Below are 27,296 nucleotides of genomic sequence, written 5' to 3' on the forward strand. Positions count from 1 at the left end.
CGGGGGGAAGTCACTCACCGCACCCAGGCCTCGACGCGCTCCTCCAGCAGGTGGCGCTGCAGCAGCTCCCGCAGCCGCGGCCACGGGGGCGGGGCCTCGGCGCTGGCCACGCCCCCCGGCTCCTCCTCGGGGGCGGGGCCAGGAGGGGGCGGGCCCGACCAAGCCCCGCCCCTGCAGGGGGCGTGGCCAAGCGCGGCCACCAGCAGCCCTGGGGGGCGGGGCCTTCAGGGGGCGGGGCCACGGCGGGGCGGCAACGGGGGGGGGAATGGGAGCAATGGGGCATGATGGGGGGTAAGGGGGTGCAATGGGGTGTAATGGGGGCGAGGGGTGCACTGGGAGCAACAGGGTGAGGGGCATGATGAGGGGTAAGGGGGCGCAATGGGGTGTAATGGGGTAAGGGGTGCACTGGGAGCAATGGGGCGAGGGGCATGATGAGGGGTAAGGGGGCGCAATGGGGTGTAATGGGGTAAAGGGTGCACTGGGAGCAACGGGGCGAGGGGCGTGATGAGGGGTAAGGGGGCGCAATGGGGTGTAATGGGGTAAGGGGTGCGCTTGGAGCAATGGGGCAAGGAGCGTAATTTGGTGCAATGGGGTTTGATGGGCTAAGGGGTGTAAAAGGATGATGGGGTAATGGGTTAATGGGGTGTAAAGGTATAATGGGGTAAGGGGTGTAAAGGGGTGTACAGGGGTGATGGGGGTAATGGAATAATGGGGTAACAGGGTGTAAGGAGTACAAAAGTATGTAAGGGGTGTAATAGGAGTAATGGGAGCATTGGGGTAACGGGTGTAACAGGGTATAAGGATGGTGTAAAGGGGTGTAACGGGGTGTTATGGGGGTAAGGGGTGTAAAGGGATGATGGGGTAATGGGTTAATGGGGTGTAATGGGAGCAATGGAAGCACTGGGGTAGGGGCTGTTCCGGGGTGCAAAGGGGGTCCCCACCTGCCAGGAAGGCGGAGGCGGAGCCCAGCGCCAACGTCACGAGGGGGTGGAGCCTGGGCCGGGGGCGGGGCCTGGGCCGGGGGCGGGGCCGGGGCAGCCTCACGATGGGGGCCCCCCCCTCCCCATCCTCTTCCTCCTCTTCCTCCTCCCGGGGGTCCCGGTGGCGGGAATAGGACACCGCCCCTCCCCCCAGGGGCTGCGATGACGTCAGCGGCCACGTCATCAACCGCGGGAGGCGGGGGGGGGTACCCCGTGAATGGGGGGGTGTGCCCCGGAGCCTATAGTCCCCTTTGGGGGGGGGGGTGTGTTGGACGTCCAGGGAGGGATCCGGGACCCCTTGGGGGGGTCCCGTTATTTGGGGGGGGCTGTTACCCGTCTATGGAAGCAGCGTCTCAGGGTCTCCATTGGTGCAGGGGGGGTTCTGGGGGTGTTCCTGAGGTGTATTGCAGGTCCCTCGGGGGGTTCTGGGTTTGTCCATGGGGCGGACTTTGCCCCCAGCCACACTTTCCCCACACCCCCAACCCCTTCCCCGTGTCACCCCCACCCCCAAATGCCCCCCGCACCCCTTTAATCCCTCCTTAACCCGCCCCCAGGCCCCCCCGTCCCCGCTCACCGCTCGGCCGCTCGCTCCTGCTCTGCCCCCGCCCTCCCCGGGAGGCGCGAAAAAGGGGCGTGGCCAGAGGCGGGAGGGGGCGTGGCCTCTGGGGAACCAGCGCAAGGTTGTGAATGGAGGGCGCGGCTTTGTGGGGAAAGGGGCGTGGCCTAGCGGGAGGCCCCGCCCCGGCGCCGCCTGGTCTGGCTGCACCTTATCTGACCCCGGTCACTGACCCATGGGGGGGGGGGGTGTAGATTTGGAGGGTTCCAAAGGCTTTGGGGGGGTCCCAAATGCTCGGGGGGGGTCCGAGGGGTGCTGGGGGTGGTCCCAGGGGGGTGACGGATGTTCTCAATGAGCTGAAAGCAATGAATGAGCTCAGATAAATACTCTTGTTTGCATTAAGTTACGGGTCTCTCACACTCACACACAGACACAGACACTCGCTGGGGGGGGGCCGCGTCTCCCCTGAGTGACAGCTCTCCATCCCCCGCCCGCTGGGCTGCTCTGGGGGCCCACCGCGGTGGCTGGGGCAGGGGGGGAGGAGGATTGACAGCTGTCAATCACCTGCCGGGACGTCCAACGTGCCGGGGGGAGGCTCCGCAGGGAACAGGGATGGGGGGGGCGGGGGGGCAATGGGTGATTGACAACTGCCATGTGCTGGTGGCTGATTGGCCACTGTCAGTCATATGTCAATGGATGATTGGCCGCTCTCGCCCATGACGATGGGTGGTTGGCCGCTGTCAGTCATGTGCTGATGGTGATTGGCTGCTGTCAGTCACGTGCTGATGGTGATTGGCTGCTGTCAGTCACTGGCGACAGGCGTCGGTGAGGAAGAGCCGGACCTTCCCGTGGAGGAAGCTGCTGTGAACCGCCAGGAGCCGGCCCAGGCTCCGGACCTGCCACTGCCGGGGGGGGGGGGCGCTTGAGGGGGTGACCTGGGGGGGAGGCACATGGGGGGGGTCAGGGACCCCCATGCCAGGGCACAAACCCTCAGGACCCAGAACCCCCCCCTCCAGAACCCCGTTCACACACCCAGGACCCCCCCCACGACCCCATAACCCTCGACATCACTCCCCTCACGACCCCTATTGCCCCACAGGACTCCCCCAGAGACCACCAGGACTCCCCCCAGGACCCCCTTCACACACCCAGGACCCCCCCTAACCCCAAAACTCCCCCCATCACTCCCCTCAGCACCCCCTCATGACCCCCATCAACCCCCCAGGACCCCATAACCCTCCTCAGGATACCCATTACCCCCCCTAGGACCCACATCAACCCTCCCAGGACCCCTCCAGGACTCCCATCACCCCCCCGAGGACCCACATCAACCCTCCCAGGACCCCTCCAGGACTCCCATCACCCCCCTAGAACTCCTCCTAGGACCCCATCACCCCCCCAGGACCCCAAAGACCCCCATTAACCCCGCCAGGACCCCATCACCCTCCCCATAAACCATCCCAGGACCCCCTCCACGACCCCATATCTCCCCTAGAATCCCCCCCTAGGACCCCATAGACTGCCTAGACCACCCCCCCAGGAGCTCTGACCCCCCCATGGAGCCCCCCCCCCCGCACCTTGCCGGTCAGGCCCCGCAGCAGGCGCGCCAGGCTCCGCGCCGCGCTGTTGGCGCGCTCCAGCAGGGGGCGCAGGCGCGGGTCGGGCAGCAGCTCCCGCGCGCGCTGCACGGCGGCCACGAGCGTGGCCACGCCCCCGCGCACGTCCTGCGCCCGCGCCGCGCCCTGCGGGGGGGAGAGGGGGTCACGGCGGGGTCACGGGGGGGGGAACCCCCCATCACCCCCATTGATCCCCATTGCCAACCGTCTTTTCCCCATTTCCCCTCATTTCCCGCCATTTCTCCCTCATTTCCCGCCATTTTCCCCCATTTCCTGCCATTTCTCCCCTATTCCTCCCCTTTTTTCCCCATTTCCCCCATCGTTTCCCTTTTTTCCCCCATTGTTTCCCTATTTCTCCCATTTGTTCCCATTTCCCCTCATCTTTTCCTTATTTCCCCTGTGTTTTCCCTATTTCCTCCATTGCTTCTCTATTTCCCCATGTTATCCTTATTTCCCCTGTGTTTTCCCTATTTCCTCCATTGCTTCTCTATTTCCCCATGTTATCCCTATTTCCCCCATGCTTTTCCCTATTTCCCCTCATGTTATCCCAATTTCCCCTATTTTCCCCATTGTTTCCCCTATTTCCCGCATTTTCCCCCCTTTCCCCTCATGTTTTCCCCATTTCCCACCGTTTTTTCCCTATTCCTCCCATGTTTTCCCCATTTCCCCCCATTTTTCCCCCGTTATCCCTATTTTCCTCATGCTTTTCCCTATTTCCCCTGTGTTTTTCCCTATTTCCTCCATTTTTCCCTATTCCCCCCATTTTTCCCCACTTCCCGCCATTTCTTCCTATTTCCCTCCATTTCCCCCACTCCTTCCCCAATTTCCCCCCGTTTTCCCTATTTCCCCCATTTTTTCCCTATTTCCCCCCATTTTTCCCCTATTTCCCTCCATTTTTCCCCCACTTCCCGCCAGTTTTCCCCATTTCCCCCCATTCCCCCCGCAATTTCCCCCCATTTCCCCCCAATTTCCCCCCATTCCCACTCACCTCCATCCGTGGCCACTCATTGAAGTTGACCCCGGGGTAAGGCACCGCCACCGCCTCGGGCAGGTCACAGGGGGGGCCGCAGCCGGCCTGTGGGGGGGGGCACATGGGGACATGGACACTGCCCCCCCCCCCCCCAGCTCCACTGCCCCCAACCCCCCCCCAAAGCCCCCCCCATGGTGCCCCCCCCCCGGTGCCCCCCCACTCACCAGCCCCCTCTCGGCGTCGCGCGCCTCCAGGATGAACCTCTCCATCACTCGGGGGTCGCAGAGCGGGGGGGGCCCATCGGGGCGCCCGGGGACCCCCAACAGCATCAGCAGCAGCGCGCACAGCCCTGGGGGGGGGGGGGGGGGGGCACGGCACGGGGGGGGGGGGTCAGGGACACCCCCAGAGCTGCCCCCCAAACACCCAGGTCCCCCCATTACTATGAATGAACCCATGTCTTGGGGTCCTCACGCACTTGGGTGTCCCCCCCATTGACTCTCAGGACCCCCCCCCTATACCTGGGACCCCCCCGACACCTGCGACCTCCCCAGAATAGGGACCCCCCCATACATATGGGACCCCCACTGCTATGAATGAGCCAGGGGTCTTGGGGTCCCCAGGCACGTGGGTGCCCCCCCACCAGTAACCACCTGAGACCCCCCAAGATTGGGACCCCCCCACACACTTGGAACCCCCCAAACACCCGGCTCCCCCCATTGCTATGAATGAACCCAGGTCTTGGGGTCCCTGCACACTTGAGTGTCCCCCCCCCATACACCTGAGACACCCCCAGAATAGGCCCCCCCCCCCCCAAACACCAAATGGGGTCCCCCACATTGCTATGAATGAAGCCAGCTCTTGGGGTCCCCCCCCACTCGGGTGCCCCCCCCCATTCGGCCGCCCCCCCGCACTCACCCACGGCCCCCATGGCGGGCTGCTCATGGCACGGGGGGTCCCTGGGTGGCCCCGGGCTGTGGTGGCCCCGTCGCCGCGTCCCCCCGGCCCCGGCCCCGGTTAATGTTTGATCCGAGGGGCCGCGGGGCCGGAAGGGCCCTTTGGGGGGGGGTTTTCCCGTCCGGGGCCCCCCCCCCCCGGCCCGGCCATCGAGGAAAAGGCCGCGCTGGCCCCAGCACGTCGCCGCTGGCCACGGGCCACCCCCCTCCCCGGCCACGGCGCCGCGATGGCGGCAATGGGGGGGGGGGGGACACGGGGACGGGGGGGGGACACATGGGAATGGGGACAGGGATGGGGACATAGGGATGGGGGGGGACGTGGGGATGGGGACATGGATGGGAATGGGGGGACAGTGGGAGTGGGGGGGACACATGGGGATGGGGACAGGGATATTGGGATGGGAATGGGGGGACATAGGGATGGGGGGAATGGAAACAAGGATGGGGGTGAATGTGGGGGGATATGGGAATGGGGACAGGGACGGGAATGGGGGGACAGTGGGATTGGGGGGGACACACGGGGATGGGGACAGGGATATTGGAATGGGGGGACATGGGGATGGGGGGGAATGGAAACAAGGATGGGGGTGAATGTGGGGGGATATGGGATTCGGGAAAGGGATGGGAATGGGGGGACAGTGGGATTGGGGAGGGGAATGGGGATGGAGCGGGACAGGACACAGGGATGGGGGCAACATGGGGATGGGGACACGGAGATGGGGACATGGAGGTGGGAATGGGGGGACAGTGGGATTGGGGGGGGAATGGGGATAACATGGGAATGGGGACAGCGGGCTGGGGTGAGGGGGGGATACGGGGATGGGGACACGAAGACAGGGATGGGGACGTGGGGATGGGATTGTGGGAATGGGGACAGGGATGGGGAGAGCAGGAGCGGGATGAGGATGTGGGCACAGGGATGGGAATGAAGGGGGGACCCCAGGCCAGGGGCACCCAGCGATGGGGACACGGGGGGGGATAAGGGGACAGTGGGGGGGTCACAAGGGCAGCGATGGGGGCCATGGGGCAGGCCCGGCGCCATGGGGCAGGCCGTGGGGCCACAAACGTGGCGGCGGGGACACCCGTGTCCGTGCTGGTACCGGGGTGACGTGGGGACACGCGTGTCCGTGTGTGTCCCCCCCCCCGGCACCGGAAGCAGCCGAACAATGGGGCCACGTCACCGTGTCCCCGCACCGGGGGGGGTGTCCCACGGCGGGGACCCCCGGCCATGGCGGCGGAGGGGGGGGACACACACACGGGAGCTGGGTCCCTGCCAGGCCCCTACGTGCGGCTCCGCACGGCCCGGCCGCGGCTCCGGCCCCGCGGCGCCAGTGGGGACAAAGGGCGCCGGGGGGGGGCCGGGGCCAGGGGATGGGGCCATGGGGACAACACCGGGGCCGGGACCCCCCCCCTCCACGAGCAGGGGCAGTGATGGAGCCCCCCCAGCCCCATCCCTGTGTGTCCCCCCCACCCCATAACACCGTCCCCATGGCCCCCCCCCGCTGCTGACGCCGGGTCCACGGGGGGTTTCCTGCCCCAAAGGTCAGCAATGACGTGGAGGAAGCCCGGCCCCCCCCCCCCGAAGCTCCTCCCCCCCCATAAGCTCCTCCCCCAACGTGTCACTGCTGCCACCAGGTTTATTGGGGGGGTCCTTGCGTGTCCCCCTGCTCGAAGTCCATTGGGTCTGTTGGGGGGGGGTGGCGCATTGGGGGGCTCGGTGGCATCTTGGTGGCCACAGGGTGGGTCGAGCTCATGGTGGGGTGGCCCCGGCTTCGCGGTGACTCCACGTCATTGGTGGCCCTTTGGGGACATCGTGGTGGCCCCCGGTGGCTCCGGAGGTCGCTGTTGGTGGCGTCCCGGTGGCCCCGGCTCCCGGTGCTTCGCGGTGCCTCATCACTGGCGCTGTGTCCTTGGTGGCATCTCAAGTGTCCCGCAACGCTCTGGAGCCTCCTGGGAGCAGCTTGGGGGGGGGTGGGGGGCGCTCTGGGGGCGCCCCCCCCGCAGACAGCGACGCTCCAGAGCCCCGTCGGGGCGCGCGGGAGCACCCATGGGTGCCCGCTCACGCGCACGGCGCCTCCCTGCACACCCTGATGTGAATGGCCGAGTTATGGCGGGGCCTGGGGGCCGCTCCTTCTCCGTCCTCTTCTTCTTCATCGTCATCCTCCTCTTCCTCCTCGTCCTGCCGGCCGGGGGGGGCCCCGCGGCGGCGGCGGGGGGGTCCCGCGGTGCTGGGGGGCAGGGTGACGGACGAGGTGCTGGCGTGGAGGCGGAGGGCGCCGGGGGCGGCCGCCTGCAGCTGCAGCGCCAGGTTGATGGCGCGGGGCACGGCCAGGCCCAGCCCGTGCAGCCGCAGCTCGGAGGGGGGGGCCGGGGCGGCGCTGCCCCCCCCCGGCGCCAGCAGCCGCTGACAGCGCCGTAGCTGGGCCCGGAAGTCCGTCCGCGCCGTCACGAACACGTCGGCGGCGGCGGGGGGGGGACACGAGGAGGAGGACGATGAGGAGGCCGGGGCGGGGGGGATGAAGGGCGGGCGCGGCGCCGGGCCCCGGCGGCGGCGGCGGTGAGAAGGGGGGGGGTCCCCCCCCCGCGGAGCTGCTGCGTGTCCCGAGGACATTCTGGGGGGGGGGACAGAGAGATGGGGGGGGGGGTCAAGGGTACATCGAGGCACCTCCAGACCCACAGAGCCCGCCCCATAGTTCCCCCCCCGGGGCTGCGCACTGCACGTGGTGCCCCATAGATCCCAGATAGAGCCCCCCTCCAGCCCCATAGATCCGCACAGACGGCCCACAGACCCCCCCCAGCCCCATAGACACCCCATAACCCCCGTCCCAAGCCCCATATACCCCCCCACAGCCCCATAGACACCCCATAGATCCACCCACTGCCACATAGACACCCCATAGATCCCGCCACAGCCCCATAGGCCCCCCCAGAGCCCCATAGACACCCCATGGATCCCCCCCCAGCCCCATAGACCCCCTCCGCAGCCCCATAGGCCCCCCCCAGCCCCAGACACCCCATAGGCCCCTCCACAGCCCCACAGACACCCCGTAAGTCCCATTCCAAGCCCCACAGACCCCATAGATCCCCCCAAGCCTCCCATAACCCCCGTCTCCAGCCCCATAGACCCCCATAACACCCCATGGACCCCCCCCGCCCCATGGAACCCCCATAAGCCCCGTTTCGAGCCCCCCCCGCCCGCACCTCGCCGCCTCCCGCCGCCGCCGCCGCCGCCGCCGGTTCACTTCCGCTTCCGGTAGCTTGGACCCGCCCCTTCCCCTCCAGGCGGCTTCGCCCATTGGCGGCGCTGAAGCCCACGTGACCGCGGAACCCGCCATCTTGGGCTCTGACAACCACACTCCCCCTCCCGTTGCCATGGTGACGACGGAACAGCCCCCCCCCCTTTTGTCCAGAGCTGTTGCTATGGAAACCAGGGCTGTGTGTCCCCCCCCCGGCCCGTTTCCATGGCGACGAGGGCATAACCCCCATCCTGACCGCGTTGCCATGGAGACATCCCCCCACCCCATTCACAACACAAAGGCCTCCTGCGCCTTTAAGCATTGTCTGCTGCGACCGCCAATCAGCGCGCGCGGCGCACGGCGGGCGCCCATTGGCTGCGCGCCGCTGGCCCCGCCCACCGCGGCCGGCGGGCGCTGTCCAGTGCTGAACGCGCGGCCGCCGCCATGAGCGGGGGGGTCTACGGCGGCGGTAGGGGGCGGCGCGCGGGCAGGGGGCGTGGCCTCGGGCAGGGGGCGTGGCCAAGGGGCAGGGGGCGGGGCCTAGAGGCAGGGGGCGGGGCCGGCGGGGAGGGGAGGGGGGTCCCGGTGTCACCGGTTGGGGGTGGGGGGGGGGGGGGTCCCGGTGTCACCGTGTCCCCGTGTGTGTTGTTCCCCCCCCCCCCCCCCATAGATGAGGTCGGGGCTTTGGTGTTTGACATCGGCTCCTTCTCGGTGCGCGCTGGGTACGCCGGGGAGGACTGTCCCAAGGTGGGTGTCACACCATGTGTCATCGCGTGTCATCGCGTGTCATCGCGTGTCATTGCATGTCATCATATCATCCCCACACTCACCATCCCCACGGCTGCGCTGTCCCCAAAGCCACCACCAGCAGGGCAGTGTCTCCATAGTGGTGGCAGCTCCATGGCCATGGTGTCCCCAAGGCCACCACCCATAGGACACTGTCCCTATCATGGTGCCATCCCCATGGCCATCATGTCCCCAAGGCCATCATCCATAGAATGCTGTCCCCATCATGGTGCCATCCCCATAGCCATCATGTCCCCAAGGCCACCACCCATAGGACACTGTCCCCATCATGGTGCCATCTCCATAGCCATCATGTCCCCAAGGCCACAACCCATAAGACACTGCCCCCATTGTGGTGCCATCCCCATGGCCATCGTGTCCCCAAGGCCATCAACTACAAGTCAATGTCCCCATCATGGTGCCATCCCCGTGGCCATGCTGTCCCCATGGCCATCACCATCACCATGGTGGTGCCATCCCCATGTCCACACTGTCCCCAAGGCCACCACCCTCATGCCTCCCCCCCGTGTCCCCATGGCGGTGGCAGGCGGACTTCCCCACCACGGTGGGGCTGCTGTCCCCCGAGGAGGTGGCCCTGGAGCTGGATGGGGACAAGGACAAGAAGGGCGGGAAGGTCTATTACATCGACACCAACGCGCTGCACGTGGCCCGCGAGGGCATGGAGGTCCTCTCGCCCCTCAAGAACGGCATGAGTGAGTGGGGACACCTTGGGGACACCCTGCGGGGCCACGGGGAACACAGAGGAGGCATCTCAGGGGGGTGTGGAGGCACCTCATTGGGCCACCGTGGGATTTGGGGGCACCCGATGGAAGCCACGATGGGGTTGGGGGCACCCACTGGAAGTCATGATGGGGTTGGGGTCACCCAATAAAAGCCCCCATGGAGTTGGGGGCACCCAATGGAAGCCATGATGGGGTTGGGGGCACCCAATGGAAGCAACCACGAGGTTGGGGACACCCAATGGAAGCCACAATGGGGTTGGGGGCACCCAATAGAAGCCCCCATCGAGTTGGGGGCACCCAATGGAAGCCACGATGGGGTTGGGGTCACTCAATAGAAGCCCCCATGGAGTTGAGGGCACCCAATGGAAGCCACCATGGGGTTGGGGGCACACAATAGAAGCTATGATGGGGTTGGGGGCACCCAATGGAAGCCACAACAGGGTTGGGGGCACCCATGGGAAGCCACGATGGGGTTGGGGGCACCCAATGGAAGCCCCCATGGAGTTGAGAGCACCCAATGGAAGCCACCACGAGGTTGGGGGCACTCAATGGAAGCCACGATGGGGTTGGGGGCACCCAATGGAAGCAATGATGGGGTTGGGGGCACCCAATGGAAGCCACGATGGGGTTGGGGGCACCCAATGGAAGCTATTATGGGGTTGGGGGGCACCCAATGGAAGCAATGATGGGGTTGGGGGCACCCAATGGAAGCCATGATGGGGTTGGGAGCACCCAATAGAAGATACGATGGGGTTGGGGGCACCCAATGGAAGCCACGATGGGGTTAGGGGCACCCAATGGAAGCCACCACGGGGTTGGGGGCACCCAATGGAAGCCACCATGGGGTTGGGGGCACCCAATAGAAGCCCCCATGGCGTTGGGGTCACCCCACATGTCCCCAGTCGAGGACTGGGAGTGCTTCCAGGCCATCCTGGACCACACCTATGGGAAACACGTCAAGTCGGAGCCGGGCCTTCACCCCGTCCTCATGTCCGAGGCCCCGGTAGGTGCATCCCCCCCCCGGTGTCACCCCCATCACCATCCTCCGTGTCCCCCCCCGTGTCCCATCGGTGTCCCCCCGTGCCCGCAGTGGAACACCCGCGCCAAGAGGGAGAAGCTGACGGAGCTGATGTTCGAGCACTACAACATCCCGGCCTTCTTCCTCTGCAAGACGGCCGTGCTCACCGCGTATCCCCCCGGCACCCCGCGGCACCCAACGCGCTCACCCCATGGTGGCACCTTCACACCAACCCCCAACCCCTCCCTGGGTGCCCGCACGACCTCCCCGGGTGGCTGCAGGGGATGGTGGGTGGGTGGGGGGTGGCTCTAGGGATGGGTGGGTGCCTCTAGGGGTGCTTGGGTGCATGGTTGGTGGCTCTAGGGGTGCTTGGGTAAATGATTGGGTGGGTCTATAGATGGGTGGGTGTCTCAAGGAGTGGTTTGGTGCATGGTTGGGTGGTTCTAGGGGTGGTTGGGTGCATGGTTGGGTGTCTCTAGGGGTGCTTGGGTGTTCTAGGGGTGGTTGGGCGCATGGTTGGGTGTCTCTAGGGGTGCTTGGGAGTGTGGTTGGGTGTCTCTAGGGGCGTCTGGGTGTCCCTAGGTGTAGTTGGGTGCTCTATTGGTGTTCGGGTGCATGCCTGGGTGTTCCTAGGGGTGGTTGGGTGCTCTATGGGGTGGCTGGGTGTCTCTAGGGGTGGTTGGGTGTCTCTAGGGGTGGTTGGGTGTCTCTAGCGGTAGTTGGGTGCTCTATGGGGTGGCTGGGTGTCTCTAGGGGTAGTTGGGTGCCCTATGGGGTGGCTGGGTGTCTCTAGGGGTGGTTGGGTGCTCTATGGGGTGGTTGGGTGTCTCTAGGGGTGGTTGGGTGCTCTATGGGGTGGCTGGGTGTCTCTAGGGGTGGTTGGGTGCTCTATGGGGTGGCTGAGTGTCTCTAGGGGTAGTTTGGTGCTCTATGGGGTGCCTGGGTGCATGCCTGGGTGTCTCTAGGGGTGGCTGGGTGTCTCTAGGGGTGGTTTGGTGTGTGGTTGGGTGCTCTATGGGGTGTTTGGGTGCATGCCTGGGTGTCTCTAAGGGTGGTTGGGTGCCCTATGGGTGCCTGGATGTATGCCTGGGTGTCCTTAGGGGTGGTTGGGTGCTCTATGGGGTGTTTGGGTGCATGCCTGGGTGTCTCTAGGGGTGGCTGGGTGTCCCTAGGGGTGGTTGGGTGCTCTGTGGGGTAGTTGGGTGCTCTATGGGGTGGCTGGGTGTGTAGTTGAGTGTCTCTAGGGGTGGCTGGGTGTCCTTAGGGGTGGCTGGGTGTCCCTAGGGGTGGTTGGGTGCTCTGTGGGGTGGTTGGGTGCTCTACGGGTTGGCTGGGTGTGTAGTTGGGTGTCCCTAGGGGTAATTGGGTGCCCTATGGCTGCCTGGGTGCATGCCCGGGGAGTCCCTCGGGACGAGCACGTCACCCCCACGGCCCCGTTCCCGGCCCTTGACGGCGGCGGCGGCAGCTTCGCGAACGGGCGCAGCACGGGGCTGGTGCTGGACAGCGGCGCCACGCACACCACGGCCATCCCGGTGCACGACGGCTACATCCTGCAGCAGGGTGCGCCGGGGGGCGGAGCCTGCGGGGCGAGGGGCGGGGCCTGCGGGGCGAGGGGGGCGGAGCCGCCGCCGCTCCGCCGCTCACCATTGGCTGCCGCAGGCATCGTCAAGTCGCCATTGGCTGGAGACTTCATCTCGATGCAGTGCCGGGAGCTCTTCCAGGAGATGAACATCGACATCGTGCCGCCCTACATGATCGCCGCCAAGGTACGCGCGGGGACACGCCCCCCGGGCCGACGGCCTATGAGAGAGAGGGCAGCTGTTGGGCCACGCCCCCTTTCGCCTTCTATGGGGGATGGCCACGCCCCCCCCCGCCTTGGCCTGAGCGAAGCCCCGCCCCCAGGAGCCGGTGCGGGAGGGCGCCCCCCCCAACTGGAAGAAGAAGGAGAAGCTGCCGCAGGTCTCCAAGTCCTGGCACAACTTCACCTGCAACGTGAGCGGGGGCGCTCCGGGGGGGCCCTTGTGTCCGGGTCCCTTGTTGGGGGGTTCCTGGACCCCTGGGTCCATTTTGGGGGGGGGTCCCATATACCTGAGTCCTATTTTGGGGGGGTCCCATATGCCTGGATCCCTTATTTGGGGGGGCCCATACGCCTGGGTCCTATTTTGGGGGCTCCCATATGCCTGGGTCCTATCTTGGGGTGTCCCATGTGCTTGGGTCCCTTATTGGGGGGAGCCCATAAGCCTGGGTCCCTTATTGGGGGGGGCCCATGTGCCTGGGTCCTATTTTGGGGGGGTCCCATATGCCTTGGTCCCTTATTGGGGGGGCCCATGTGCCTTGGTCCCTTATTGGGGGGGGCCCATGTGCCTGGGTCTTATTTTGGGGTGTCCCATGTGCTTGGGTCCCTTATTGGGGGGGTCCCATGTGCCTGGGTCCCTTATTGGGGGGGCCCATGTGCCTGGGTCCCTCATTGGGGGGGGTCCCATATGCCTGGGTCCTATTTTGGGGGGGTCCCATGTGCCTGGGTCCCTTATTGGGGGGGCCCATGTCCCTGGGTACTATTTTGGGGGGGGGGGTCCCATATGCCTGGGTCCCTTTTTGGGGGGGGTCCCATATATCTGGGTCCCTTATTGGGGGTGTCCCATATGCCTGGGTCCCTTATTGGGGGGGGCCCATATGCCTGGGTCCCTTGTTGGGGGAGGCCCATATGCCTGGGTCCCTTATTGGGGTGGGCCCATATGCCTGGGTCCTATTTTGGGGTGTCCAATGTTCTTGGGTCCCTTATTGGGGGGGGCCCATACACCTGGGTCCCTTGTTGGGGGAGGTCCATGTGCCTGGGTCCTATTTTGGGGGGGTCCCGGCCCCATGGGTCCTATTTGAGGGGGGTTCCTGGGCCCCTGGGTCCCTTCTTGGGGTGTCCCAGATGCCTGGAGCCATTTGGGGGGCTCCACTTTGTCCTCCCCCCCGCTCAGGAGGTGATCCAGGACTTCCAAGCCTCAGTGCTGCAGGTCTCAGACTCCCCCTATGATGAGCAGTGAGTGCTGGTTGGTCGGGGGGGGGCTTAGAGGAGGGTTTGGGGGTTCCCCCACCCCATAACCCCCCCTTTTCGCTCCCCCCCCCCAGGGTGGCCGCTCAGATGCCCACAGTTCACTATGAGATGCCCAATGGCTACAACACGGACTATGGGGCCGAGCGGCTCCGCATCCCCGAGGGGCTCTTTGATCCCTCCAACGTCAAGGTTGGGGGGTCCTGAGGGGTCTGGGGGGGGGTTCTTGGGGGGGGGTCTCAGGCCCCCCCCCTGACCCCCCCCATCGCCCCCAGGGTCTCTCAGGGAACACGATGCTGGGTGTGGGGCACGTGGTCACCACCAGCATCGGGATGTGCGACATCGACATCCGACCGGTGAGCCCCCGGGGCTACGGGGGGGGTCGGGGGGGGTGCAGAGGTGACCCCCCCCTGCCTGTGACCCCCCCTCCGCAGGGTCTCTATGGCAGTGTCATTGTCACCGGGGGGAACACACTGCTGCAGGGCTTCACCGACCGCCTCAACCGGGAGCTGTCGCAGAAGACACCCCCCGTGAGGGAGCTGGGGGGGGCCCCAGAGCCCCTGGGTGGGACATGGGGGGCTGGGGAGGGTCCAGACACCCCTGAGGGGATCCCTAAGCCCCCCACAATGGGATTTGGGGGGGGGCTGGAGGGCACCCAAGTGTATGTAAGAGGACTCCTAAGCCCCTATGTGGGATCTGTGGGGACCCCTAACCCCCCCATCATGGGAAATGGGGGGCTGGGGCGGACCCCTAACCCCCTATGTGGGATCTGGGGTGGTGGGGCTGCCCCCTAACTCCCCACCATGGGATATGGGGGGCTGTGGGGATCCCTAAACCCCCTCACAATGGGATAAGGGGGGCTGGGGAGGACCCCTAACCCCCTATGTGGGACCTGTGGGGCTGGGGCTGCCCCATACCCCGCTCACAATGGGATAAGGGGGGCTGGGGAAGACCCCTAAGCATCTCTATGGGATATGAGGGGCTGGGGCTGCCCCATACACCCCTCCAATGAGATCTGTGGGTCTGGGGCTGCCCCATACCCCGCTCCCAATGGGACAAGGGGGGCTGGGGAGGACCCCTAACCCCCTATGTGTGATCTGTGGGGCCGCCCCCCACCCCGCCGCCTCCTTCCCCCCCCGCCCCACCACAGAGCATGCGCCTGAAGCTGATCGCCAGCAACAGCACGATGGAGCGGCGCTTCAGCCCCTGGATCGGGGGCTCCATCCTCGCCTCGCTGGTGGGTGTAAGGGGTCGGGGGGGTTCCCCGAAGGGGGAGCCCCGCAGCTCCCAGCGCCGTTAACGGCGGCGCGGCGGCCGCAGGGCACGTTCCAGCAGATGTGGATCTCGAAGCAGGAGTACGAGGAGGGCGGGAAGCAGTGCGTGGAGCGCAAGTGCCCCTGAGGGGCCGCTCGACGGTGGGAGCGAGCGACGGGACCGTTCCCCACGGGTCACAATAAACGCCTTCGAGCGCAGATTGCGCCCGCCGTGTGCGGGGAGGGAGGGGGGGGCCCTCGGGGCTGGGTGTGGAGGGGGGCGGGGGGGGGTGTTTAAGTCGTTTTGAACCGATTTGGGGCTTTTTAACCTCAAAACCGGAGGCGGGGAGAAGGGGAATGGGAAGGGGATGGGGGGGGGGGGTGTTTCGCACCGCTCGCTCCGCGCCAACGCTTTCCCGCGCGCCGCACCGCGCATGCGCGGGGAAGGCGCGGGGGAGCGGGAGCGCGCGGGAAAGTGGAGCGCGCGCGCGCGCGCCCGGCGGGGTAAAGGGGAGGGGGGGGAGAACCGCGCGGGAGGGACGATTCGCGCATGCGCAAAGCGCCGAGTATGGGAAACACACACACCCCCCCCACCACCAAAACGCACCAGGCCCCGTTGGCGTCCGCATCGCGCCCGCTCCGCTTTCCCGCCGCCGCGCCCCCCGCCCTCCCGCCGCTGCCACCGCGGCCCCGCGCCCTTCAACGGCTTCCCCCCCCCCCAGCCCTGCTCCGCAGCCCCCGCGGCGCCGCTGGGGTTGCGCCCTCGCGCAGGCACTCAGCACGGCCACCCCGCGCCCGCCAAGCCCCCGCCTTCCCCCCGCGGGCCGCCTCGCTCTCATTGGCCGGCGTCCACGCGGGCGCGCCTTCTATTGGCCTCGCGTTGCCGCCCGCCCCCGAGCGGGAGGCGTGGCCACGCTGGGCCACGCCCTCCGCTTATATAAAGCGCGGCGGGCCGGCGCGCTGCTGCCATCGCGGGCGGGAGGTGGCGGGCGCGGAGGGGTCCGGCTGCGCCGGGCTCCGCATAGCACCCCCTAGCGGCGGCGCGCATGCGCGGAGGTGCCGGCGCGCAGCGCGCATGCGCGGGGCGGTCCGCAATGGCGGCCGAGCCTGAGGCCTTCCTGGTGCCGCCGCCTCCCTCGTCCTCCGCCGGCGGCGGAGCGCGGCGGGACGAGGAGGAGGAGGCCGAGCCCCCGCGGCCGCGCAACGGCTTCCGCTCGGCGGGAGGGGGCAAGCGGCGGAGCAGCTGCGGGGCCAAGCAGCCGGCGTGGAAGCGGCGGCGCCGGGCGGCCTCGGAGTGCGGCCCGGTGCTGCCGTCCGAGTTCCTGCTCGGGGGCAACATCTTCGACCCGCTGAACCTCAACAGCCTCCTGGACGAGGAGGTGAGCCGCGCCCTGAACGCGCGCACCCCGCAGAGCTCCCCGCTGCCCGCCCGCGGCCGCGACCCGGTGGAGATCCTGGTGCCCCGCGACATCACCGACCCGCTGAGCCTCAACGCGCCGGGCGAGGGGCTGCGCTTGGCTTCCCCCGCCAAATCCACCCGCCGGCGGCACCGCCACCGCGGCCAGCAGCGAGCCGCCACCGCCGCCAGCACCGCCGCCACCGCCAGCGATGAGGCCGCCTGCCCGCACGCCCTCCCCGCCGCCAGCACGCCGCCGTGTGCCGCCGCCTGCCCCGGCCCCGGCCGGCACCGCAAGCGGCGACGGACTTGCAGTAAATCGGAAGGGACGCGGCCGCCGCCGGAGAAGCCGAAACCTCCCGGGAAAACCCCCCCCCGGCGGCAGGCGCGCAAGTTCCAGTATGGGAATTACTGCAAATACTACGGTTACCGGAACCCCGACTGCGAGGACGGGCGGCTCCGCGCCATGCGGCCCGAGTGGTTCGCGGGCAAGGAGGTGTTGGACGTGGGGTGCAACGTGGGGCACCTCACCCTGAGCATCGCCAAGCGCTGGGGGCCCGCCCGGGTGGTGGGGCTGGACATTGACGGGGGGTTGATCCGCTCGGCCCGGCAGAACATCCGGCACTATCTGTCGGAGGAGATCCAGGCGGGGGCAGGAGGGGGGGACACGGCGGCGGCGGCAGCAGGAGGAGGAGGAGGAGGAGGGAGGAAGGGGTTTCCCGCCGCTCTGCTGGCGAGTCGGGGGCCCATCGCTGCCCCCCGCCTGCCCCCCGACGGGCCCGGGGCCGCCGACTTCCCACACAACGTCGTCTTCGTCACGGTGAGTGGGGGGCGAACGGGAGAAAGGGCCTTGGGGGGTTGGGGGGGGGTCTGGAGGAGTCTTGGATGGATTAGGGGGGGTCATAAAGGGGTTGGGAGGGTTTCAATGGGCCTTGCGGGGTACACAGTGGGGTGTCAGAGGGGTTTGGCGGGGTCTTGGGTGAGTTTTGGGGGGACACAGTGGGGTTTTGGGGGGATTGGAAAGGTCATAAGGGGGTTGGGCGGGTTATGGTGGGGTTTGGGTGGGTTTTTGGGGGTGCACAGTGGGGGTTGGGGCGGTTATAGGGTGTTTTGGGGGAAAACAGTGGGTTTGGGTAAAGAATTAGAAGGGGTTTAGGGGGGCCTTGGGGTCATGAATGGATTTGTGGGGGGCCTGAAGGGGTTGGGGGGCGCTGGAGGGGGAGGGGCTCAAATAGGGGAGGGGCTTAAAGGGGGTGGGGTTGGGGAGGAGACCAACACCCTGTCACCTCTCTCTGGGGGGCTCAGTGTGAGCCTTGGGACCCCCCCAAAGGTCTCCTCCAGCCCCCCCCGTGCCCCCCAGCGCCTTGTCCAGCCCCTCATCCCCCCCTTTCCCCCCCGGCCCGCAGGGGAACTACGTTCCGGAGCGGGAGGAGGCGGTGGCCGCGCAGCGCCCCGAGTTCGACGTCGTGCTCTGCCTCTCCCTCACCAAGTGGGTGCAGCTCAACTGGGGCGACGAGGGGCTCAAGCGCCTCTTCCGCAGGGTTTACCGGCACCTGCGCCCCGGCGGGATCCTGCTGCTCGAGCCCCAGCCCTGGGCCTCCTACCGCAAGCGCAAGGGCCTCACCGTGAGTGCCGGGGGGCTTCAGGGCCCCCAGCGGGGGGCTCAGGGCTCATTTAAGGGTTTCAGCGCTTACTTAAGCGCTTATTTAAGGGTTTAAGAGCTCATTGAAAGGCTCATTTAAGTATTTAAGGGCTTGTTTGAGGCTTTCAGGGCTCATTTTTGGGGTTAAGGGCGTGTTTAAGGGCTTTGGAGCTTGTTTTGGGGGGTTAAGGGCTCATTTTATTGGCACAGGGCTCATTTGATTGGCACAGGGCTCATTTTGGGGGGTACTAAGGGGTTCAAGGCTCATTTTGGGGTTTCAGCGCCTGTTCTTGGCGGGCTCAGGGCTCATTTAGAAGCTTCAGAGCTGATTTTGGAGGATTCAGAGCTTATTTAAGAGCATAAGAGATTGTTTAAGGGTTCATTTAAGTGTTTCAGGGCTCATTTTGGGGTTTAAGTACTTATTTAATGGCTTTGGAGCTTGTTTTGGGGGGGTTAAGGGCTTGTTCTGTTGGCACAGGGTTCAGTTGGGGGCTCAGGGCTCATTTTCGGGGTACTAAGGGGTTCAAGGCTCATTTTGGGGTTTCAGTGCCCATTCTTGGGGGGCTCAGGGCTCATTATAGAGGCTTTGGGGCTGATTTTGAGGCCTCCAGGGCTCACTTAAGGGTTTCAGGGTTAATTTTGGGGGTTAGGGGCTTATTTAAGGGCTTTGGAGCCCGTTTTGGGGGGTTCAGGGCTCACTTTGGGCCGTGTCCCCCCCCCCCAAGGAGACAACGTACCGGAACTACCAGCGGATCCGGCTGCGCCCGGAGCAGTTCCCGTCCTACCTGACCTCCCCCGAGGTGGGGTTCGACAGCTACGAGCTGCTGGGAACCCCCCAGCATGCGGCCAAAGGTGGGGGCACCCCGACAGTACGTGGGGGGGGTTATGGGAGGGTTTGGGGGGGGTCTAGGGTGGTTGGAGGGACAGGGAAGGGTCTATGGGGTGATGTGGGGCCTGGGGGGGGCGAAACACAGGATATATAAGGACATAATGGGGGTGTGGGGTGAATTTGGGGCCCCCCCTGACCCCCCTTTTTCTCCCCCCAGGCTTCCAGCGGCCCATCTATCTCTTCCACAAGGGACAAGGCAACGCCCACTGAGCCCCCCCGTGACCCACAAGTGTGGGGGGACCCCGACGCCACCATGGGGGGGGGGTCACTCCTTCCCCCCCCGCCCCCAAAACCAGATGCCAAATGGGGGAGCCCAGCCCCCCTCCCCCCGATTTTGGGGTGTTCCAACCCCCCCCCCCCCCCCGCGCGTTTGCGGTGGTTTGGTCTGTGCTGAGGGGGGGCTGGGAATAAAGGAGGTGATTGGTCAATGAGGGGTCGTTTCTTTGGGGGGGGTCACCCATTTTGGTGCAGCCCATGTCACCTGTGGGGGGGATCCGCCACCATTGCCCCCTCCCCAGCGTAGTTCGGAGGGGGCTGTTCTCCCCCCCCCAAGTGGTACAGTCCAAGGGGGGGCGGGGTCTCTGTGCCTCACCTACGGGGGGGTGCGAAGGGCGAGTTCGTGTCGTGTCCCCCCCCCATCACCGTGGTACATCCCCGTTACCATAACGACCCATTGGCGCCAGCTGTGGACGCGACGCATGCGCTAGCGCGCAAAGCATGATGGGAGTTGTAGTTCCCACTCGCCAACGCCATCACCAACCGCCCGCCCCCATGCAGCAATGGCTGATGGGAAGGACCCCCCCGATCCCCCCAGTGGAGGGGGGGATAAATGGGGCGCCCCCCCCAGACTCACCCACAGCGGTTGCAAACGAGGCTTTATTTGGGGGGGGGAAAGAGGGGGTGACCCCCCCTCAGCCCCCCCCCCCACTGCTGCAGCTTCCGGTACATGACGAAGGCGGCGCCGGGGGGGCGGGGCAGGGGCCGAGGGGGGCCGGGGGGCGCGGGGGGGGGCAGCCAGGGCTCCCCCTCCCCCCCCCGTGGGGAGCCCCACATCAGCGCGCCCAGAGCGGGGCCGGGAACCTGCGGGGGGGGGGGAGGGGAGAGACCAACACAATGTGGGGGGGGGTCCGTGAGTGTGGGGGGGGGGGAGAGGTGCGGGGGGGTGGGGTGTGTCTCTCACCTTGCTGTGGGGCGCGCTGTGGGGCAGGATCCCCCGCCTGGGCCCCACGGGGGGGGGCACGGCGAGGCTGACCAGGCCGCGGTAGAGGCGCTGCGCCGGGGGCACGTTCATGGCTGCGGAATGGGGAGAAAAGAGCGGATTTCGGTTAAAACGGGGGACACACACACACACACAAATACCCCCCCCCAAAAAAGCCCCCCCCATTCACTCACCTCCGGCCGCCGCCCCCCCCACGGCGCAACGCGCAGCGAACGAGCTCCCGAGCAGCGCCGCGGCCGCCCGGGGCGCATCGAACGGCTCCGGCCCCCCCCGCGCCGCCGCCGCCGCCGCCAGCCGGGAGCTGTTGGGGGCCGGGGCCGCCAACGGGGCCCCCCCGCGCTCCTCCTGCTCCTGCCCCGCAGCGGCCACCGCGAACCGCACCTGGGGGGGGACGGGGGTTGGATGGGATGTGAGGGGGGGGGGTCCCGCCATGTCCGAACACCCCCCCCCCCACTCCCCCACGTTAAAGGCTCATGGTCGGGTCCGCACCTGCCGCGCGCCCCCCCCGCGCGCTCCCCCCCGCCGCAGGATCCCCCCCGGCGGCGGCGGCGGCGCCTCGGGCGGCCTCATGGTGGCGGTTGGACACGCCCCTTCCGGCCCAGACCACGCCCCACACCTTGAGCGCTGCCCTCACAAGATGGCGGCCTCCTGTAGGAACGCCCTCACCAAGATGGCGACCGCCATCCTTGACGTCTCCAACATGGCAACTGCGAGAGCCCAATCCCCAAGATGGCGACACTCTGTCTGCCCTCACCAAGATGGCGGCCTCCGCGACGGCCCTTCCCACGATGGCGGCGCTCACAGAGCCGCGGGTTCGAATCCTGCCTCGTCCACTTCATCACCCTTCCCGCCCCCGCGTAATTAACGGGAATTAACCACGGCCCCTCCCCCCGCGCTTCAAAAACCGCGGCTTTATTACAAAAGGCCCCGATCGGTGCAGAACGGGGGGGTCCGAGCCCCGGGGTGGGGGTGTCATGGCGGTGCGGGGCCCCCCCGCAGCCGTGCGAGCTGCTGGGGGGTGGCGAGCGCCCGCAGGAGCCCATTCTCCCGCTCCAGCGCCGCCCGGCGCTCCCGCAGCTCCTTCAGCTGCTCCCGCAGCAGCTCCACCTCCTCCCGCACCGCCAGCAGCAGGTGGCTCTTCACCAGGTCCTGGCAGGGTACAAAGTGAGCACCCGCACCCCACAGGGGACCCACAGCCTTCCCCCATAGGTTCCCAGTAGGACCCACACCCCCCATAGCTCCCCATTGCCCCTTACCTGCAATGCACAGCATCCCAGATCACTCCACTGCTCCCCATCCATGGCCTTCAGCACCCCACTACCCCCATATGGGACCAACACCCACCCATAGCTCCCCCACTGCCCCTCATCTGCAACCCCCTGTGCACCCCAGCTTTCCCTGTCCAGAGCCTCCACCCCCGGTATGGGATCCCCATCCCTCCCTTAGCTCCCCACTTCTCCCCATCCAGCCCCCCCAAACCCCCGTGCAACCCCAAGACCCCCCCATCCCCCTTCCCAAGCCCCTCACCATGGCCTGCTCGATCTTGTTGTCGATGGCTGTCACCCCGCTGCCAGCACTGCAATGGGAGGGGATGGGGGGGGTCAGACACAGACACAGACACAGACCCCACCCTTTCCCCCCAGTGATGGGGAAGGGGAGGCAGAAACACCCCCTTCCCCCCCCCCCCAATTCCTTCCCCTTTGAGCCCCGGGAGAGGAAGCCCCGCCCCCCGCCTCACCCCTCCTCCTCGTCATCCTCGGCAGCCAATCCCCATCGAGCGCTCAGTGCGGGTCCGCCCCCGGGGCGGGGCTCCGGGGGGCTCGGGGGCAGCGCCTGTTCAAGGGAATGGAGGAGGCGTGATTAAAAGGGGGCGTAACCTCCCGTTGCCCCACCCACCGCGCCCTGGCCCCGCCCCTCACCTGCACCAGCTCCGCGAAGGCCCCGAGGGAGCGGGGGGGGTCGGCGGGGAACGGCCGCGGGAGGGGGGAGCCGAGAGACAGCACGACCCTCCCGCCGCCGCCGCGCTCGTACGAGTCCCGGCAGACCCAGCGGCCCCGCCGCGACGGCTCCGCGGGCGCTGGGAAGCGGATGAGGCGGAAGCGGGACGAGGAACCCGCGGCCGGCTCCATCGCGCCGCCGGCCCCGCCGCGGACGCTGGTGATGGCGAAGCCGCTCTTCTTGCGGCTCATGGCGGAGGCCTCGGCGGCGGCGGCGGAAGGAGGAACATGGCGGACACGGAGCCGCGACCGCTCCGCCCGCTCCCCGCCACCGCGAGTGCCGGCAACCGGAAGTGCACCCTCTTTTTATAGCGTGACGCAAAGTTGGGGGGCGTGGTCACGCTCAGGACGTCACGCCCGCCAAGCAGCGCGCGTACACACCCCCCCCCCACATACCACCCCCCCCTACAGTGTGTCCTCCCCGCCGCCAGGGGGCAGCGCCGCTTCCGCCCGCCCCGCGGAGCCCGGACGCTGCGTCAGCACCATGGAGCGGCGGGAGGCGGGAGCGGCCGGTACGATGAAGGCGGGGATGGGGTGAGGGGGGGTCCGGCGCCCGTTTAACCCCGGTTAACCCCGCTCACCCCGCGCCCAGGCCCCTAGAGCCCCGCCATGGGCCGCCGCCCGCCGTGAAGCCCCCGCCCAGGCCTCGATCGTGGTGGTGGAGGTGGGGGGGGGGGCGAGGGGGAGGAGATCCGCCCCCCCCCCTCCTCCTCCGCGGCCTCCAGCCCCCCCCCGAGCAACGGAGCCACAGGTAACGGCGACGGGCGGGGGGGGGGGGATAGAGAGGGGAGGGGGAGATAGAGTGACACACACCCGCCGCTGTCCCGCCACCCCCCCCCAGGGATGAGCGCCCCCCAGCGGTCGGAGCTGGCTGCCGCCGCCGCCGCCTTCCTGCGGCTGGGCGAGGAGCGCCCCCCCGCGGCCATGAACCTGCTGCAGCGCAAAGGGCGCCCGGACTGGAGACCCCCCCGCGAGGAGGAGCCGAGGAAGGGGTGCGTGCATCCCATAATAACCTCCTCTCCCCCAGGGTGGGGGCACCCCCCACCCCCTCCCCCGAGCCCCATAACCCAGCATGGAATGGGAGGGGGGAGGGGTCATGAGGGGTCAAGGGGGGCATTAAGGGTTGTTGGGGGCCCCCCATGCCCCGTAGCCTCCCCATGTTGGGGGATAAGAGGTTTTGGGGTTGCTTTTCCCCTCCTCATACAGGTAACGAGTGGGACGGGTGGTCCATGGGTGGGTTTGGGGGTTCCAAATATATTGGGGTGCCCCCTGACCCCCTCCCCCCTTTGTGTTCCCTCCCCTTTAGAGCCTCCAAGGCGCGGGACGGGGGCTCCCTGCGGCGGCCGCTGCGGGTGGGCTTCCTGACGCTGCCCGCCCCCCAAGAGCGGGGCCCGCGGCCCTGCGCCCCCGGCATGGCCCCCCGCTCCCTGTCCTGCCACGCCGTGGGGCTGCCCGAGAGCGGGGCCCCCCCGCGGCCCCACGGCCCCCGCGCGGGACCCCCCGAGGGGCGACTGGAGGCACCACCAGCCAAGAGGGGCGGTGAGTTGGGGGGGCTGGGGTGGCAGGGGGGGCTATGGGGGGTGGGTTTGGCGGGGGTTTATTGGGTGCTGTGGGGCAGGGTGGGGCCATGGGGGGTTCTGGGGTGCTGACACCCGTGTTCCCCCCCCCCCTGCAGGCGCCCCGCGGGGGGGCTGCGTGCGGCAGACCCCCCCCCTGAAGCCATCCCGCAGCCCCCAGACCCGCCTCTCGGCCCCCCCCAGCACCTCGGAAACGGGGGGGCCGGGGGGGGCGGGGTCTGGGGGGGAGGGGGAGGAGCCGGTGTACATCGAGATGGTGGGGGACGCGCGGCGGGGGGGGGCGGCGGGAGGGGGCGGGGCCAAGCGGGGGGTCCCACCGCCCCCCCCCCCGGAGGAGCCCGAGGCCATCTACGAGGAGATGAGCTGCCCCCTCCCGCCGGGGGAGGACGGAGGCCACGCCCCCTTCGCTCGCCCCGCCCCTTTCCACGGCCACGCCCCCTTCGGCGCCCACCCCCCGCCCTTCCCGGGCCACGCCCCCTTCCCGGGCCACGCCCCCATCCCCCCGCCCTTCCCCAACCTCCTCACACCCCGCCCACCGCTGCTGGCCACGCCCCCCGAGGGCTCGCGCCTGCCCCTCCCGCGCCGCGAGGCCCCTCCCCCTGCCCGCGCGCGCAGCCACTCCACGCCCCTCCCTCCTCCCCCCTCCTCCTCCCTCCACCAATCAGCGACGGCGCAAGGGGCGGGGCGTGAGCGCGGAGGGGCGGGGCTTGGCTCGTTGCCCCTCCCACCGGCCCTGCCCGCCGCCGCCGAGGCTCCGCCCACCGGGAAGCGCCCGCCCGCCTATGACAGCCTGCGAGGGGGCGTGGCCACGGGAAGCCCCGCCCCTTCCCGCGAAGAAGACCCCGCCCCTCGCCGCGGAGGCTCCGCCCCCTTCCGGCGTGGGAAAGAGGCAGAGAGTGAGTTGGGGGGGGGGGTGAGAGTTGGGGGGGACCCACTTGTGGGCGGGGCTGACCTTTGACTGCAAATCCATAGGGACGTCAGAGCCCCCCCGGGAGGAGCGGGGGGGGGCGGCTCCCCCCCCCTCGGGGATCCCGGTGCGAGCGGACGGGTCCCGGGGCCGGCTGGGGCCCCCCCTGCCCTGCCAGACCTTCCCCGCCTGCGGGCGGCCCTCAGGTGGGGCTGCTGGGGGGGCATGGGGGGGGCAGGGACATGGGGGACATGGGGGATATGGGGGGGCCAGAGACATGGCGGGGGCTGAGACGGGGAGGCAGAGACATGGGGGACATGGTGGGGTAGAGACATGGGGGGGGACATGGGCAGGGTGGGAGAGAGGGACATGGGGGATATGGGGGAGCCAGAGACATGAGGGGGGGCAGAGACGGGGAGTCAGAGATATGGGGGACATGGGGGTGCAGAAACATGGGGGATATGGGGGGGCACAGACATGGGGGGAACATGGGGGGGACAGGGACATGGGGGGCAGAGAGACACGGGGGGATAGAGGTATGGGGTGCCAGAAACATGGGGTAGAATAAGCCATTGGGGGGGAACAGAGCTATGGGGGACAACGTGGGACAGAGCCTTTGAGGGGGTCCCCGAGTGCTGCCATTTGTTGCTGGGGGGGGGTGTCACACTTGTGACCCCCCCATTCCCCCCCTCCCCAGACTCCCCCCTCGTGCACCGCTTGGGCCGCTCCGCCTCCACCTCCGGGGTGCGCCAAGCGGGGGCCCCCCCCTTTCCCCGGGGGCCCCCCCCCCCCCGGCGGTGCCGCTGCCGCTGCCCCCCCCCCGCCGCGGCCGCTGTCCGGGGGGGTCCCGGTGAGCGCCGCCCCCCCCCCGCCCGCGGGACGGGCGCCTCCAGGAGGTGATCGACCGCAAGCGCTGCGTCTGCACCGAGATCAAGGCGCGGGGGGGGCGCGGGGGGGGCGGCGGCGGCGGGGGGGGGCTCTGCAAGCAGGACAGCCTCCCCGCCCCCCCCGCGTGGCGGGATGGGAGACACCCCCCCCGCCGCCCCCCCACCCCCCCGCCGCCGCCGCCACCGCCGCCCCCCCCGGCACCCCCCCGGCCCGCAGGCCCCATGCAGTGCTCTGGGACACGGCCATCTGACACACACCCCCCCCCCGGGGTGCCTGGAGCATCTCTGACCCCCCCCCCGCAACCAAACACACCCCCAAATTGGGGAGGGGGGGGAGGAAAGTGAAGGGGGGGCCCTGGGGGGAATGGGGGGGGTTCAACGGGGGGGGTGTGACGCGGCTGGGCCGGGTTAGGGGAGGATTTGGGGGGGGGTATTTATGGTACATTAACACCCCCCCGTTAATAAAATGGGGGGGGACAGTCCTAAAATGAGGGGGGAGGGTGGTGACCCCCCCCCCCGAGGGCAAAGAAATGGGGCCCCCCATAAAGGGAGTCTATGGGGGGGGTGGAGCACCCCAATGAGGGGGTGCAGCCCCCAAAAAGGGGGGGTCAACCCCTAATTAAGGGGTATCAGGGCACCCCCAATTAGGGGGGCCCCCAACGTGGTGCCGAGACTCAATTACGGGGTACGGCCCCCCCCCCATGTTACAGGAGGGGGGCTTCGAGCCCTCCCCTATGGACTGGGGGGGTGGGGGGGCATTAAAGGGGGGTAGAGCCCCCCAATAAAGGGGGGGGTCACCCCCTAAGGAGGGGGGGGTGCTGTAACTGCTTTGCAAATGTATTTATGGGGGGGTCACGGGGGGGTATTTATGGGGGTGCATCCACGGTCGAGCAGGGTCCGGGGGGGGGGGGGGGTCAGCTCTGGGGGGGCCGCAGTGCGGCCTTGGGGGGGGGGGAACGTGGGGTTTGGGGGTGCCCCCCCCCCAGTGCGGGGGGGTGCGAGGGGAGGGGGCGCCTCCCCTTGGGGTTTGGGAGGTACCATTGGGGGAAGGGGGGGTAAAGGGCCCCCCAAGCCTTTCTTGGGACCCCCCCCAGCCCCTTTGTGCCTCGTCGTGTCCCCCCCCCCCCACCAGAATTGCCTTTGTCCCCACGGGGGGGACCCCGAATTTGGGGAGGGGGGAAAAGGGGGGGGGAGGGTGCGCGGGGGGGTCCTTTTGTAACGTGGTTCTGTGCACTATTAAAGAGAGAAGCAGCCGGAAGAGCCCATCTGAGGGGATGGGGGGGACACACACACACCCCCAAAGGGGGCACCGGGACCCCCCCGGAGCCTTTCCCCTCCCTCCTGGGCGCGGAACGAGGGCGAATTGGGGTGAAACCATACTTGGGGGTAAAACACTTTATGGGGGGGGGCGACCCCAAAGAGGGAATGGGGCACACCTAAATCTCACCCCCGAGCCCCCTCCGTGGGGAATGAGCGCGAATTTGGGTGAAACCCCCCCGAAAACGAGCTGGTTTGGACCATTTGGGGCTTAAAACACTTCATGGGGAGGTCTCTGAGGGGACGGAGGCGTTGAGGGAGGGTCTCTGAGGTGTTTGGGGGGGGGAGACGCCAGTGAAGGGATTGGGACT

At 68.0% G+C, this 27,296-nt stretch overlaps 7 protein-coding genes across 9 annotated transcripts; 3 read left to right on the top strand and 4 right to left on the bottom strand.

The window, feature by feature from the left end:
- Positions 1-1,904: 1,904 nt before the first annotated feature.
- Positions 1,905-5,272, bottom strand: EPO (erythropoietin). The gene is made up of 5 exons (XM_030474553.2): positions 5,038-5,272; positions 4,347-4,471; positions 4,141-4,227; positions 3,114-3,278; positions 1,905-2,471 (listed from the first exon to the last, which is right to left on the bottom strand). Exons 1-5 carry the CDS (start codon positions 5,048-5,050, stop codon positions 2,343-2,345), a joined length of 519 nt encoding a protein of 172 aa, XP_030330413.1. The 5' UTR covers positions 5,051-5,272; the 3' UTR covers positions 1,905-2,342.
- A 1,422-nt stretch (positions 5,273-6,694) lies between these two features.
- Positions 6,695-8,502, bottom strand: POP7 (POP7 homolog, ribonuclease P/MRP subunit). Its single transcript, XM_030474556.1, has 2 exons — positions 8,277-8,502; positions 6,695-7,687 (listed from the first exon to the last, which is right to left on the bottom strand). The coding sequence occupies exons 1-2, from the start codon at positions 8,447-8,449 to the stop codon at positions 7,135-7,137; spliced, it is 726 nt and encodes a 241-aa protein (XP_030330416.1). The 5' UTR covers positions 8,450-8,502; the 3' UTR covers positions 6,695-7,134.
- Positions 8,503-8,691: 189 nt separating this feature from the next.
- Positions 8,692-15,373, top strand: ACTL6B (actin like 6B). Its single transcript, XM_030474555.1, has 14 exons — positions 8,692-8,780; positions 8,982-9,058; positions 9,645-9,810; positions 10,743-10,843; positions 10,931-11,028; positions 12,324-12,418; positions 12,518-12,624; positions 12,761-12,850; positions 13,828-13,889; positions 13,979-14,093; positions 14,177-14,257; positions 14,336-14,431; positions 15,052-15,138; positions 15,222-15,373. The coding sequence occupies exons 1-14, from the start codon at positions 8,756-8,758 to the stop codon at positions 15,300-15,302; spliced, it is 1,281 nt and encodes a 426-aa protein (XP_030330415.1). The 5' UTR covers positions 8,692-8,755; the 3' UTR covers positions 15,303-15,373.
- An 868-nt stretch (positions 15,374-16,241) lies between these two features.
- On the top strand, positions 16,242-19,402 carry MEPCE (methylphosphate capping enzyme). 2 transcript variants are annotated; one of them, XM_030474554.1, is made up of 4 exons: positions 16,242-17,370; positions 17,957-18,175; positions 18,918-19,044; positions 19,239-19,402. In XM_030474554.1, the coding sequence occupies exons 1-4, from the start codon at positions 16,249-16,251 to the stop codon at positions 19,289-19,291; spliced, it is 1,521 nt and encodes a 506-aa protein (XP_030330414.1). In that variant the 5' UTR covers positions 16,242-16,248; the 3' UTR covers positions 19,292-19,402. The 2 variants fall into 2 exon arrangements, with proteins under 2 accessions (XP_030330414.1, XP_032775614.1); XM_032919723.1 differs by lacking the exon at positions 17,957-18,175 and having other exon boundaries at positions 16,243-17,370.
- A 536-nt stretch (positions 19,403-19,938) lies between these two features.
- On the bottom strand, positions 19,939-21,102 carry PPP1R35 (protein phosphatase 1 regulatory subunit 35). Its single transcript, XM_030474557.1, has 4 exons — positions 20,790-21,102; positions 20,474-20,681; positions 20,262-20,374; positions 19,939-20,161 (listed from the first exon to the last, which is right to left on the bottom strand). Exons 1-4 carry the CDS (start codon positions 20,868-20,870, stop codon positions 19,958-19,960), a joined length of 606 nt encoding a protein of 201 aa, XP_030330417.1. The 5' UTR covers positions 20,871-21,102; the 3' UTR covers positions 19,939-19,957.
- An 89-nt stretch (positions 21,103-21,191) lies between these two features.
- Positions 21,192-22,601, bottom strand: TSC22D4 (TSC22 domain family member 4). Its single transcript, XM_030474559.1, has 4 exons — positions 22,220-22,601; positions 22,039-22,133; positions 21,828-21,876; positions 21,192-21,449 (listed from the first exon to the last, which is right to left on the bottom strand). Exons 1-4 carry the CDS (start codon positions 22,487-22,489, stop codon positions 21,273-21,275), a joined length of 591 nt encoding a protein of 196 aa, XP_030330419.1. The 5' UTR covers positions 22,490-22,601; the 3' UTR covers positions 21,192-21,272.
- A 128-nt stretch (positions 22,602-22,729) lies between these two features.
- NYAP1 (neuronal tyrosine phosphorylated phosphoinositide-3-kinase adaptor 1) lies at positions 22,730-25,729 on the top strand. Of its 2 annotated transcripts, XM_030474561.1 has the most exons (7): positions 22,737-22,809; positions 22,890-23,048; positions 23,139-23,289; positions 23,604-23,836; positions 23,973-24,770; positions 24,847-24,987; positions 25,479-25,729. In XM_030474561.1, exons 3-7 carry the CDS (start codon positions 23,141-23,143, stop codon positions 25,679-25,681), a joined length of 1,524 nt encoding a protein of 507 aa, XP_030330421.1. In that variant the 5' UTR covers positions 22,737-22,809; positions 22,890-23,048; positions 23,139-23,140; the 3' UTR covers positions 25,682-25,729. The 2 variants fall into 2 exon arrangements, with proteins under 2 accessions (XP_030330420.1, XP_030330421.1); XM_030474560.1 differs by having other exon boundaries at positions 22,730-23,048.
- Positions 25,730-27,296: the final 1,567 nt, after the last annotated feature.

This window comes from Strigops habroptila, unplaced genomic scaffold (assembly GCF_004027225.2).
Source record: "Strigops habroptila isolate Jane unplaced genomic scaffold, bStrHab1.2.pri NW_022045602.1_ctg1, whole genome shotgun sequence".
NCBI classification, from domain to species: domain Eukaryota; kingdom Metazoa; phylum Chordata; class Aves; order Psittaciformes; family Psittacidae; genus Strigops; species Strigops habroptila.